This window comes from Papaver somniferum, unplaced genomic scaffold (genome assembly GCF_003573695.1).
Source record: "Papaver somniferum cultivar HN1 unplaced genomic scaffold, ASM357369v1 unplaced-scaffold_132, whole genome shotgun sequence".
NCBI classification, from domain to species: domain Eukaryota; kingdom Viridiplantae; phylum Streptophyta; class Magnoliopsida; order Ranunculales; family Papaveraceae; genus Papaver; species Papaver somniferum.
The window spans coordinates 10,847,796-10,862,227 of record NW_020622381.1 but is presented as its reverse complement, the minus strand read 5'-3'; the positions used below and the strand labels follow the sequence as shown (position 1 = coordinate 10,862,227).

Genomic DNA, 14,432 nt, shown 5'->3' with positions numbered 1-14,432 from the left:
AACTGTCATAATCGTCATAACAAAAATACGTTTAACAATAAATACTTTACTAACACATACAAAAGGTCATAGACCAACTAATATTAGAAAATAAAATTAAACCCTCAATTATTTTAGGCTCTAGACGACTGCATGGACATCCTTGTCCATAAGACGGCCCCGAGGGAAGCGATGGAAGTAATGTTGCATCCATATGAGCATGGAACATACAACACGGTTAGTTAATACATATTTAAAGTTTAAATACCCATAGTATCCGTGAAATGTCTAAAACTTTCGAAACAAAATCCACGACGTGTCGGGTACGTGTTAGAGCGGTGTCCGTCTCAGACACAGTTACGACGCCTCTTTCGGCGCATGCGTGCAACAGAAAGATTGAAAACCATCGGTAAAAGGAAGAAAAGAAGGGATCCCTAAAAGAAGAAGCAAGAGTAGAAAAATAGTCAAAAAAGAAAAAGAAAGGCGAAGTCAACCATATACATTATCTCTCCAAACATAAAACTTTGGCTTAGTTGTACTTTGGATGATCAACACAAAGTCTAATATTCCTCAAATCCTTTCATAGTTTTTATAATTTCTCCTCCCCCCTCTCTCTCTTCCTTTCCTTGTTCTTTAAATATCCACCCCACCACTCCCTCTCCCTCCATCACAAATCACAACCCTCTCCCTCTCAAAACCACCTTTCTCTCGAACTCTTCTCCAAAAACCTGTCTTGTGTTCTACTACAACTACAAGAACAATGGTAGTGCCATCACCAAATCATTCAATTCACAACCAAAAGGAGAGGATCAAAAGTATTGGTGTACCTGTCATTGATTTATCAAACAAAAGATCAATTGTGTCTGATTCAATAGTAAAAGCCTGTGAAGAATATGGCTTTTTCAAAGTTATAAACCATGGTGTATCAAAAGATATAATCTCAAACATGGAAAATGAAGGTCATGATTTCTTTGCTAAACCATCTCTGGAAAAACTAAAGGCTGGTCCTGCTACTCCACTTGGTTATGGTATTAAAAACATTGGTTTTAATGGTGATTTTGGTGAAGTTGAATATTTACTCCTCCATACAAATCCTCTTTCTATTGCTCAAAGATCTAAATCTATTTCCAACGATCCAATCAAATTCAGGTAAACCTCATACTCCTTCATTTCCTCTTCTTCCTCCAATGGTTTTTGTTTTACAGTTTTGCATAATTCTTTCATTTTCAGAATAATGTTAGAAAAACAGTGTTGTGCATTGTGTAGTAAAATTAAGATCACCGGAGTGCATAACATTATGCTATGTATCCGAGTCACATCATTATATTTTTATTTTTGAAGCATATCACATCATTAATTAATGGTAGTATTATATTTTTTATGACCTTAACTACAAAACATATGGTTTGTAGATGACATTTATTAATGAATTGGTCATGATTCTTAAAGTCATCCTTAAATTAATGAATTTCTAATCAACCACTACTTGGCTAAAGGAGAGCTTGATTTTTTAGTTAGAATTCTAGCTAACCTAAATCTTAAAACCAAATACCCACTTCGAATATTATTTATCGATTTACCTTTGTCTGAGAAGCTATCTTCATTGCAGTCATCTTTTGATTACAAAGGTCGACTAAAATATTTTTCTTTTAGCATAAGCTAGCCAATCATATTTTTTACTCATTGCATCCGTTTATTTATTGGGTAAACTAGCTTAATAATCATAATTGTTTTTTCCTTTTTTTGAAAGGTAGCTGTTTTAAGAATAATAATAATAAAACCATAATAAGGTACGGATTTAAGAATGACAAATGAGAAGAATTAGATCAGAGACATCAATCCAATCAAAAAAAAATAAAAATTAATTATAAAAAGTAAACAAAATCTAAGTAAAAATGATGATGGATTTTTTTATTACTAAATAAGGCAAAATATAAATAAACATTTGTAAGAGTCCTTATTTCTAATTTAAGTAAATTCTCTGATAATGAGTTAAGGTCTTGTTTGGTAAACCATTATTTTCTAACTTCTCTGATAATGTGTCAATACAGTAATGTGGTAAATGATTACATAGAAGCAGTTAGAGATTTAACATGTGAGATACTGGAATTAATAGCTGAAGGATTGTGGGTCCCAGATAAATCAATATTCAGTAGGTTAATCAGAGACGTCGATAGTGATTCAATCATCAGGATCAATCACTATCCATCATCACTACAACACATGAGCAACACCAACAACAACCGGATTGGTTTTGGTGCACATACTGACCCTCAGATTTTGAACTTGTTAAGATCTAACGATGTAGATGGTTTTCAAATCTCTGTTGAAGATGGTGTATGGGTCCCAGTCCCTTCTGATCCGGCCGCTTTCTACGTTAACGTAGGGGATGCTTTACAGGTTAACATTTTTACTCTCTGCTCCTCCGATATTATTTGGGTCCCATTGATGTTACTTTCGTACTTGGACCCACATTAGATGTTGTGGACGTTTTGTGGGTCCTGATTTGGTCATGAAACTGACACAAATTTTGTGGGCCCGACTCTTGGTAAAATTGGATCCAGAATAGGCAACTCATCTGAGATTCCATGGTGAAAGTGATCTTTTTGAGCTTTAAGAATTTTGTACACACTTCAGTCTACTTTCTTGATCCACATCTTAATCAGCATTATTAAGATTGCAAATGTTGTTTGTGGTTTGCAGGCCTTAACGAATGGAAGGTTTTCAAGTGTGAAACACAGGGTACTAACAAATTCAAACAAGAGTACTAGAATGTCAATGATATATTTTGGTACACCACCGTTGCATGCATGTATATCTCCTATACCAGAGCTAGTTACACCCCAAAAACCATCTCAATATAGACCTTTCACTTGGGCTGAATACAAGAAGGCTACTTACGCTCTCCGTCTAAGTGATCAGCGGCTTAATATTTTCAGCGTGCAACAACAGAGCCAATAATGCGCGATAGAGAAGGCAAGTATCTTAATCAATGGACCCAAAACAACAACTAGCTAGGTATTGAAATGCTGTAAATAAGTACCAAAAGAAGAAGAAGATGTTTACTATATGATTAGGTATTTGTTAGGTTGGTAACTAGCAAGAGATCCTTAGTCGGATGGGGTAGGATTCACCATTTGGTAATTTCATTAGTACACTCCCCAATTTTTTCTTCTAAAGATGTTCGAACATTTAATGTGATATTTAGCATTGTGAACACATAAATCACGAAGCCATCCACGTGTTCACAAACAATATTCGCATACATTCTAATTCTAGAATTGTACGCCGCATGTGTAAAGGGGATGATTATATCGATTCATCGACTCGAAACCTTCGAGCTTGTCATTGTCTAGTCGAATATTATCATATATAATGTTCGTATAAAGAAATAAACAGAGAATCAAGTATAAATGTAAAGCACATGAAGTTCAACGCTGAATGTAAGGTGCTGAAATGTAAATAAGACAAAGATTTACGTGGTTCGGCACTAAAGCCTACATCCACGGGGCTGGTGTTTCACTATGTATTGAATGATTACAAAGATAGTCGAATGACTTTAGAGTATACATAGATCTGCGGAAATAGGGGGACTACTTACTCTTCCTATTTCTCTCTCATATATTCTCCTATAATTGCTCCGGATTGGTCGATCCCTTCTCTCTTAGTGGAGAGGGTATTTATAGGGTTGGAACGTGGGTCCTACTTCTGAGGTGTCGTTGTAATCTTATCTTCTTGTGCTTTGTGCCCATTACGCAGAGGTCTTCGGCATATGTTGCGGTCTGAGCTTGAATACGAGGGGTTATCCTCGCCTCTTCCACGAGCTGATTGACACGTGTTTATCTCTTTGGTATTTAATGCGGGTAGATGGATGTCTGCTCGTGTCAGACAAGTGTCTCTTTGTCTGGTCACATCTGTGTCAGTCAAACTTCCTCTCAGCCGTTGATCTGGGATCTTCCTCGGGATTGGGTGTATTAACACCCAAGGGGTATTATCTGGTGCTCCTCTAAGCCATCATACCTCTGTGATCCTCTGTCCCTGACCGTCAGATCTGCTGACCGGTGGCCTCTTCTGATGAGATGCTTGTTATCATGTTTTGCATGCCTTCCACGTGTCTCTTTCTGTACACGTGGTGGATGATGAAAGGTGTACATACAATTTGCCCCTCTTCTTCTGACTTGGGCGCATTTTGTAATTTAGAAGAAGAAAGGTCGTCCTACACGTTTCCCACCTTGCATTAACTTTCCCCATAACTGTTCCTTGGTACGAGGGACAGTTATTGTCTTCTCTAGCTTCATAAATAGGAAAGAGAATGTGAAAAAAAAACTTTTATCCTCTTCTTGTCAGTGTTCGTCCTCTTCTTGTTTTCTATTCTTGTTCTTTAGTCATTTATTATCGTCATTCTTGTGAGGAAGATAACAACATTCAATTTTTTGTCTCTTTCGCTCTCGATTGTTATTGCCCCTGTATCACAGACAACTAGAATTCAATTTTTTGATATCTTCGATCCTCCTTTCTTCGACTGTGGTTGGTGCTTGTCGTCCTCTTCTTATACATGTATGGGGTTCTTCATTAGCTGCTCATCATTGATTTATCTATGTATCTACCCGTTTGTTTCCTGCTGCTGTATTCTTGGCTTTGTGATGAAGAAACACATGTTGAAGCATATATGCTTGCCCCTGTTCTTTGTTGCAAAGTCTGTGAATCTGTATCTAAGTATTATCCCTGGAGTTGGATGGAGTATTTCTGGTTATTTTTAGTTCTTAGGGTTTTTAATGTTTATCCGGATGAACCATCAATTTTGGGTTTTTTGATCTTTAGTGATCTCCTCGTATTCTTCTCTAAACTGTTTTTGTGTTTCTTTGTAGATATGTATGATCGTCCGCGGCTCCTTACCAAACCCCGCCGTCTAGTCCGCCAAGATCCCCTCCGCGTCGAGATTCTGACAGATCTCCACTTGGGGAAGGTCCTTACAAGTCTTCGCAATCGGATCCTCGGGGTCATAGAGTTTCATCTTCCTCTGGTGCGAAGGTTGCGCCTACTAAGAAAGGGGATATGCCGAAGGGTCCTTCTGGGTCTAGGTATGCTGTTAACCGTGCCCCTTCTCGTCCTCGTGAAGATTCTAGGAGTGCGCAGGATCCCCCTCGTGATGACTCTAGGAGTACGCGGGATCCTCCTCCTCGTAATGAAGCCTTGGATGTTCATCCCCTTCGTTCTATGGTTCCTCCTTCAGTGCCTCCGCAGAAATCTTTGCCGCCTCCTCCCACGGTTTCTTTCAAAGGGAAGTACTCCAAGGGTACTATGTCAAGAGCTGATCCGTCTAAAAATCTTCCAAATCCTGCTGAGAGAGAGTGGTACACTCCTCACAGTTCCTTTGGGGATTATGTCAACAGTAGAAACCGTAAGCCGTGGAGTGTTAGTATTCGTAATATTGCTGCTCCCCGTGGTGAAATTCATCTTTTGAGTGAGGTGAGTGATGCCAAGCTGAAGTATGTTCCTGGTACTGAGGGATCTGCTAAACGGAAACTCTTTCCTGCTCGTGAAAGGATTAAACGTGACCATGATTATGAATGGCATGCTACTGTTATTGAAGTAGTAGGTCCTTGGGCTTATGATTGGATTCCTGGTCCGCGCGGCTGGCGTCCTTCTGAAAACAGCAAGCCTCGTGAAACTCCTCCTGCTCGTTATGGAGATTTCTTTCCTTGGCGTCCGAATTTCGCGGGCATGAATTTTCCTTACGCTCTTGATGTCGTTGATGGAGATGAGGAGGAGGGTTCTGGTGCTACCCATCCACCGAAGAGTGCTGTTGCTGCCAAGGTATATTCTCTATTTTATTTGCCCCTTTTTCCTTGCTTGAAATAATTTTCATTTTTGAAGTGAGGGAAAAAATGAGCCTTTGTGGGGATGTGTACTGGTTTGTAGGTGTCGAAGAAGAAGAAACTTGGACCCAAACAATCTTCTACTGTGGTTACCGGTGAGGCTGAGGTTTATGAGGAGGTTACGAGTCCTGTAAACGAAGGATATGCTGAGGATGAAGAAATGTCCGATGGAGAAGAGCGTACCGACACTTCTCACCCTGATGACGAAGGTGGTAATGGTGAAGAAGAAGTTGTCGCTGGTGGTGATGGTGAAGAAGGGATTGCCGCTGGTGGTGATGGTGAGTCTGAGGGCAATATTACCGTTGGTGGTACTGGCGGGGGTGGATCTGCCCCTGTTGGCGATAATATTGTTGGTGTGGGTACTCTGCCCGTTATTTCCCCTGAATTTTATTTTGGTAGGATATATTCCGCGGGGGAATCCTTTGATGTGAATGCTGCCATGGGTCTTTCCGAAGACTTCTCATTGCTTTCCCCAAATGATGATTGTGATGTGCTTGGGGATATTGGTAAAGAAGATGCCACCGGTCAGCAGGCTGAAAACGTCGGTGGTCATACTGAGGTCGGTGATGTCGAGACCTGCACGAGTGAGGGGAGAACAGCCAAAGGGAAGTCTGCGGTTGAATCTCCTTCAGAGGATTTCCCTTACTCTCTAATCCCTGAAGGCAAAGATGCCACTTTGGCTTGGCTTAAGAAGAAAAGTCTGATGTTCGTCCCCAACCCTGCCCCAGCGGTCCCCGGTGAGGATATACTCGTCAGATGATGCAAGTGTCTTCTGAAGTCCGCGTTGGCGAGATGTGGGAGAAGAATCTGAGAGCTTCAGACGCTAACCTAGTGGTTGACCCTCCCTCCTCTGTTGCTGATATGGTGGCCATAGCTGATGGGTATCAATACGGTTTTCCCCAGCAACGTGTCTTAGAGGTAAATCCTTGTACTGATTCCCTCATGATATACGAACATTGTATTCTTCGCGATATCCGATCCCTTGGGTATAATAATGTTTGTCGTTTGTGACATAGATGATGAGGACAGAACAATTGTAACCATGTTATATACCAATTCTTTAAAGCAAAGTCTTTAAAGTTGGAGGCTAAGCTTCGTCATAGAGAAGAAGAACTATCTGCGGCCGAGATGGAAATAAATGAACTGAAGGGTCGCCTGAAGGAAAAGGAGCGGTTGGGTAATGCCGAGGAGAGTCTCCGTTCGGAACTTGCTATAGTCCGCAACGAATTGGAGCAAGCTCGCAGAAATGTATCGTCCCTCACAGGTTCGTATTTTTTATTGGTCTTTTACTCCTCGTGATTCCCTATTTGTACTCTGGTGTTCAGTCTCAGTCTCCCCACCCTATCTTCAGTGGGTGGAGTCCCCGATCTCATATGGCTTCAGAAAGAAAGGGAACGACAGAAATCCCGCATTGCAGAGTTGGTGGGTAAGTTGAAAAGCGAAGCCGTAAAGTGGAATGCTTGTGCTGATGAGCACAATGCCTTAGCAGCTGAGTGGCGTGAAAAGCGAACACTGATGGTTGATATGCAAAATAAGTACAATCATGACCGTTGTCTGTTTAATGGTACGCTGCTATGGACGCGTGACAATCTGCGTGATGCTCGAGGACATGCTTCGGACTTAGAGGCTAGAGTGTGCTTTTTGGAAGGAGAGTTACAACAGGCTCGTTCTTTCTTAGGCCCCGGGGTTAGGGATAGTATGCTGCATCCTTCCAAGGAAAGAGATAATGCTAGGGCTGAGGTTGGTGCTCTTAGTAAATCCCTAGCAGCGTCTCGAGCTGATGTTGCTCGCCAAGTGGAATCTGAAAGAGATCTTGAAGTGAATGTGTATCGACTCCATAAAAGGATGGGGGAGATGAATGACGAAGTCAACCATCTTCGCCACTTGGATTCAATGAAGCAGGTAGACTTAGACGCGAGTCAATTTGCTCTTACGAACCTTCAAACGGATTATAAGAAACTATCCGACGAATATGACTTTCTTGATGAGGCTCGGGACGCAGTTGTTAATGAGTATGAAGAGGCTTCGGCTAATGTCGAAGGTATAACCTCGTTTTATCGAGTGTGATTCTGTTATTTCTTCGTTTTAACCCCTTGGTATTTCTTGTTTTCAGAACTCGAGGGACAGCTTCACGCAGCAAATGATGAGCTTAAAAAAACTCAATCTGCCTTAGTGCAGTAGGAAGGACAAGCCAACTATTTCAAAGGGTTGGACGCGTCTCGTGAGGAAGCAGCGGAGATTGCCTCCAAAGAGGCGGAACGCCTATCTGCATTGTTGTCTCAGGCCAACCAGCGGACCGTTGTTATCACTTATAAAGCTCGATGTCAGTTGGCTGAAGAGACCAACAAAGTCCTAGATAAGATTGAACTTGATCTTAAAGTCGAACATGGTCTTGTCAAGAATTATCCGCGTCGTCCCCTTCCCGCGCCCTTGCATGGTTCTTCTGGGCCTTCTTCAGGTGGTAGCGTACCTTCATCTCGCAGAGACAACCTTGTTGATGGAGCTGTATCGTCCAAGTAGATTTCTTTTATTAGTCATAGAAAGTTGATCCTTGTTGATTATATAATTTCGGATCATTTTTTGATGTGTTTCCTACTTTATCTTATTTGGTGAACTTGTAATCGACTCTTTATGAAATGAATCATCCTTTTGGCATACCTGCGTTATCAATTCATTTTTATTTTAAGTATTTTGAAGTGTTAAACGAGAAATAACTTGCTTTGTAAAAAGTTGAGAGTGTTTGGGTGCGACACCGAAGGTAAATACCTTCGTGATCGTCTTGAGGCCTGTCACCCCGCTGGCGAATCCTGGGACGGAGGATTCCCAAACGGTGGGGGCCGAGGCAGCGTTCTAGGATATGAAATGCTTATTTGAAATATTTACATGCACCCATTCCGTCGACCCGCTGCCTTAAAATTGGTTGGGTATCTCTTTCTGTTGGGTGCCTTCCCCCTGGTCTTACACTCATAGACACTGATAGGGGAGCCCTGAGAGATTGTAGATTAACTACTTTCCCCAATATTGTTAATTTATTATGTAATGTACATGCGTTCACCCAGCGGGCCTTTTGACCAATTCGTTTGCTTGAAGATTTCCCAAAAAGTTTGTTTGATTGATAGGTTGAGGCCTGCTACTCCTCGTCCAGAGATAGAAACATGTAAAGCGGTTACGCTGCCTTCTTCTTCTGGTATTCTTCACGCAGATGCAAAGCTGCGCTGTTTCTATGGGTAGTACGATTTGATCCATTTAGCAGTCCAAGGGTTCCAGAGGACCTCGCCTTTCAGATTGCGAAGATAGTAGGATTCGTTTCCCGCAATGTCGTGTATTATAAAAGGTCCTCCCCATGTAGGTGCTAACTTTCCCCATTTCTTCTGTCGTTGGTACTGCGGGATTGTTCTTAGAACATACTGCCCTTCTACAAAATTTCGAAGCTTAACCTTTTTGTTGTACTCTCTCGCTAGTCTCCGTTGATAATTTTCCACATTTTGCAATGCTGCTTCCCTCCTTTCTTCCAGGTCGTCCAGTCTCTCTAACATCATGTCTGTTGTGAGATTTTTCTCCCATGCTTCCGTCTTTGTGGTTGGCATGAGGATCTCTGTTGGGATGACTGCTTCAGCTCCATAAGTGAGGAGAAATGGGGACTCCCCAGTGGTATATCTTCGTGTTGTCCTGTATGCCCATAATACATTGTGTAGATGTTCACACCATCGCCCCTTGTGTTCGTCTAATTGCTTTTTGAGGATAAGGGAGAGGGTCTTGTTAGTAGCTTCCGCTTGTCCGTTTATTTGAGGGTATATGGGGGTGGACTTGTTTTTCCTTATTTTGAAAGTGTCGAAGAGCATGTCTATGTTTTTCCCCTGTAATTGTTTACCATTATCGGACACGATTTCCGCTGGTATGCCGAACCTGCAAATAATGTTTTGGAATGTGAAAGTAAACACGTCCACGTCTCTGATCCTGGCTAAGGCTTTGGCTTCCACCCATTTACTGAAGTAGTCCGTGGCTACTATCAAAAATCGTCTTTTCCCTGATCCTTCGATGAAAGGCCCAACGATATATGCCCCATTTTGCAAATGGCCACGGACTATCCACAGAATTCAACGTTGTTGCTGGTGCATGTATCTTTTTGGCGAAACGCTGACATTCTTCACATCGTCGGGACATTCTTGCAGCATCTTGTATCATTGTGGGCCAGTAATATCCTTGCATTTTTGCTTTGTCGGCTAGTGATCTCATGCCGCTATGATTCCCTGCATCACCATAATGGATGTCGTTTAGAATTCGATGCCCCTCTTTCCTGGATAAGCAACGTAGTAACGGTCCGAGGAAAGATTTCTTGTACAGGATCCCATCCCGAAGATCATATCTTCCTACTTTGGAGAGTATTTTCCTGGTTTGTTTGTGATCCGTGGGTAAGGTTCCATCCTTGAGAAACGCATAGATCATCATTCTCCAATCATCTTCGTTGTTGAAATCTTCGTCTTGATTTGCTCTTGACAGGATATCTTCTTCGTCAAAATCGTCACAGATGTCTTCTCCCACCTGATCTTCGATATTTTCTTCCACTGTATCTTGATTTGTAGCAAAGGAAAATTGTGATGCAATCGAAGGCTCGTATACCCTTGTTATTTTGATAGCTTCGATACTCTTGTCCTTCAGCATGGATGATATATATGCTAGGGCATCCGCGTGCCTGAGGTCCCTTCTGCATCAGTGCCGGAACTTGATGTTCGGAATTTGCGATGCCAATGTTTGGACCAAGGCCATGTAAGCTGAGAGGGTGTCGTCGTACACATTGTATTATAGCCCTATTTTCCGTATGACAAGCTGTGAATCACTTGTCAGTCTTACATCAGTTACCCACATCTCTATTATTAAGCGGAGAGCATGTACGACTGCCTCGTATTCGACGATGTTGTTAGTATGCTCTTTGAATTCTAACCTGAGTGCCTGTACGATCCTTTCTCCAGTTGGGGTGGTGATGACAATGCCTATTCCTGCCCCTTCCTTATTTTTGGAACCATCAACGAAGACTTCCCATTGTCTTTGACTCGCGGGTTCGAGGACATCAACTGGATCCTTGCTTTCCTCGTCGGCTTCTGGTATTCCCATAATCTCTTCATCGTTGTCCAGGGGGAGGTCTGCTAAGAAATCCGCAAAAACTTGGGATTTTTGGGAATGTTGAATTTCATGAATGATGTTGAATTGGTCCAGGTGGGTGTTCCACTTGGCTATTCTACCTACTTTTCCCGCGCTTTTGAGGACTGCTTCCAGTGGTGCTTTGCATGGGACGCGGATGAAGTGAGTTAGAAAATAGGTTCTCAGCTTTTGAGTAGCCCATACTAATGCCAGGATGAGTTGTTCGATCTTCGTGTAATTCCTTTCCGCAGAATTGAGGGTCTTGCTGACATAATAGATAGGTTGTTCTATCTTCGTATTGGTTTTGACCAACACTGCGCTAATTGCGTCTTCTGTTGCTGCTATGTACAATGCCAAAACCTCATCAGGATCAGGCTTCTGCATGATTGGAATTGAAGCCAGGTGTTCCTTGATTCTTTGGAAGGCTTCTTCGCATTCTGCGGTCCATTCAAACTTACTCCCTTTTTTGAGAATATTGAAAAAATGTTTGCATTTGTCCGAGGATCGGGCAATAAATCTGCCCAAGGATGCTAAGGACCCATTGAGCTTTTGCACTTCTTTTAAATTCTTCGGAGATGGCATTTCCACTATGGCCTGAATCTTCGCGGGGTCTACCTCAATACTCCTTTTTGTTACCAGATATCCGAGGAATTTCCCTGAGGTGACACCGAAGGTGCATTTTTATGGATTTACTTTCATGTGATGTTTCCTCATTGCTTCGAAAATATCTCTCAGGTCCTGGTGGTGATCTTTGCGCAGCCTACTTTTGACGAGCATGTCATCAACGTAGACTTCTAGGGTACTACCAATCCATGGCATGAAGATAACATCGACCATTCTCTGGTAAGTTGCCCCTGCGTTTCGAAGTCCAAAGGGCATTCTAGTGTAGCAATAAAGGCCATGCGGGGTGTAGAATGATGTGTGTAGTTGATCTTCTTATGCCAGGGCTACTTGGTTGTAACCAGAATATCCGTCCATGAATGACAGCTCTTCGTACCCTTCCACTGCTTCAACCAGTTGATCTATGCTCGGTAGGGGATAGCTTTCTTTTGGACATGCCTTGTTGAGGTTAGTAAAGTCGATGCATATCCTAACCCCTCCATTTTTCTTAGGAACGACGACCATGTTGGAGATCCATGTAGGATATTTGACTTCCTTGATGAAGCCTGCTTCTAGTAGTTTCCGAAGTTCTTTTTCTACTCCCTTATGATACTCTGGTGCAACTTTTCTTATTTTCTTCCTGAAAGGTGGCGTGCCTGGTTTGATGCGCAGCTCGTGTTGGATTATTTTCGGATCAATCCCCGGCATGTCTCCTAACTTCCAGGCGAATACATCCGCGTATTCTTTAAGTAATTTGGTTAAGGAATCTTCTCTTTTTTCGTCCATTATGGTCCTTACTTTGATCATCTTCGGGTTTTCTTCCGTTCCTATGTTGATTTAATTTACGGGCTCCACTGGTGTGAACACCGGCTTCGGGTCCCCGAGGACTGGGACGTTCTTTAATTGCTATTTGGTATGTTTCTGTCCTTCGTTGGCTGCTGAAGTACTTGCCTCTGTGTTAAGGATATTATCATCCTTTGTCATGCCCTTCCCTGCGGTTTTCTTGAGGAACAGGTCTATGGCCTTTTCTTTCGCAACTTCTTTATTTTTGATCCTTCAGGTTTTTCGCTGCTCTTCCTGTTCGTTGTTGATACGATCCTGAGTGGCCTGGCACTCTTTTGCAGAGACCCGATCTCCCTTGATTTCCATTACTCCCTCGGGTGTAGGGAACCTGAGATATTGGTAGTAAGTTGCTGCCACTCCCTTGAGTTTATGTACCCACTTTCGTCCAATAATGGCGTTATAGGGGGATGGGGCGTCTACCACGCTGAATCGTGTTTCTACTTTCATGGGCCCGGCGTTCACCTGCAACACGATGTCTCCCAATGGCTTTGTGGGCGCTCTGTTGAACCCGTAGATGGTGTAATAAGAGGTCATCAGCTGTTCATCATGGAGCTTCATCCGATTGAAGGCGTCGTAGAATAGAACGTTCACTGAGCTTCCCCCGTCGATGAGGATCTTTTTGAGGTTACATCCGGCCACTGGTAGTGTGAGGACCAAGGGATCGTTATGGTCTTCCATATCTTCTTCGATATCTTCAGTATCGAAGATGATAGGTGCGTCCATCCACTCTTCGTGCTCGTCCACCTCTACGCCATCAATCTTATATAATTCGCAGTAGTCTTCGAATTGCTTTCGTAGCCTCTTTCCTATCTGCGCTGTAAGTGAGGTCCCTGCGGCTTCGGAACACGAGATGGTGTTGATTGTGCGGTTTCCCTCTGGAAGTTGGACTTGCTTGGTTCGTTTGGATCTGTCCTCGGTGACCTCCTTTCGTATGTATTTCTTAAGTTCGCCAGCATCAATCAATCTTTGGATCATTATTTTGAGGTTTTTGCATTTCTCGGTCTGGTGTCCATTGAAGCAATGATACTCACAATAATCTTTAGACTTCTCGGTCCTTGGGGGATGTTTTCCCTTAGACCACGGCCACTCCAAATTTTCCCTTCCTTTGATCTCTTGCAAGATCCGAGCGTAGATAGCATTGAGCTTCGTGTAAACCTGATCTTCGAATTTTCGATCGTCTTTTCGTCGTTCATCTCTTCGTTCCTTCCTATCTTCGTGCGGTCGTTCCACTGAGCTATTTCTTTTGGCCCCGTTGGTTTTTTCTGCGGAATTGGTACGGTGAGAACTCTGTGTTTGTGCCCTCGGGTTCTCACGCTGGATTTCTTCAAGACGAGCATACTTCTCAATAATTATTCGAAGATCTCCTTATGTCTTAGGTACGCTTACGTGGATCTCAACAAATAGTGGACTCATTCGGTCTAATCCCCACTTGTAGCAGTTGATGCTTACTACGGGATCCACACTCCCTATGGCTTGGAAGATCTTGTGCCATATGTTGGTGTATTCCCTCGTGTTATCCTTGTAACCAATTGCTAGAGAAAAACGTTTATCCATTCCGGTGTTGACAGCTTTGTTGCACATGTAGGTTCTCAAGAATTTCTCTGCGAGTTGATCGTAGGAGTTGATGGAATCAGGTGGCAGGTTTTCAAACCAAGACAAAACCGATCCCTTCATACTTGATGGGAAATACCTATAGAGGACGGCGTCATTTTGACTCCATCGGGCTAAGATACGATTATAATACCGGATATGTGCCGCGGGATCACTGGATCCGTCATAGCATTCAAAAGTTGGGACAAGGCACTTTAATGAAATGGGGGTATTTTCCAGGCGATGAGTTAGGGGCGTGGAGTTAGCTTCTTTCATCACATCTTCAAGCCTTCCTCCGCCTTGTCTGGCTTTTAACTGCCTGATCTCAGCCATCATCTCATCACGCATCTCCTCCATTGCGTGGTAATATCCCACGTTCTCATGCTCAGTTGAGCGTTTCTT

General features: G+C 42.7%; 1 protein-coding gene across 1 annotated transcript; it reads left to right on the top strand.

Annotated features, from left to right (window-relative positions):
- The first annotated feature begins 630 nt into the window (after positions 1–630).
- Positions 631–3,291, top strand: LOC113332959 (gibberellin 2-beta-dioxygenase 2-like). The gene is made up of 3 exons (XM_026579452.1): positions 631–1,128; positions 2,031–2,379; positions 2,683–3,291. Exons 1-3 carry the CDS (start codon positions 740–742, stop codon positions 2,938–2,940), a joined length of 996 nt encoding a protein of 331 aa, XP_026435237.1. The 5' UTR covers positions 631–739; the 3' UTR covers positions 2,941–3,291.
- The last annotated feature ends 11,141 nt before the right edge of the window (positions 3,292–14,432 follow it).

Bases quoted from the DNA above. Each gene is read 5' to 3' on its own strand.
- LOC113332959 (XM_026579452.1), top strand. From the start codon at position 740: ATGGTAGTGCCATCACCAAATCATTCAATTCACAACCAAAAGGAGAGG. The intron at 1,129-2,030 runs GTAAACCTCATA...GTGTCAATACAG, and splicing joins AACGATCCAATCAAATTCAG to TAATGTGGTAAATGATTACA. The intron at 2,380-2,682 runs GTTAACATTTTT...TGTGGTTTGCAG, and splicing joins ACGTAGGGGATGCTTTACAG to GCCTTAACGAATGGAAGGTT.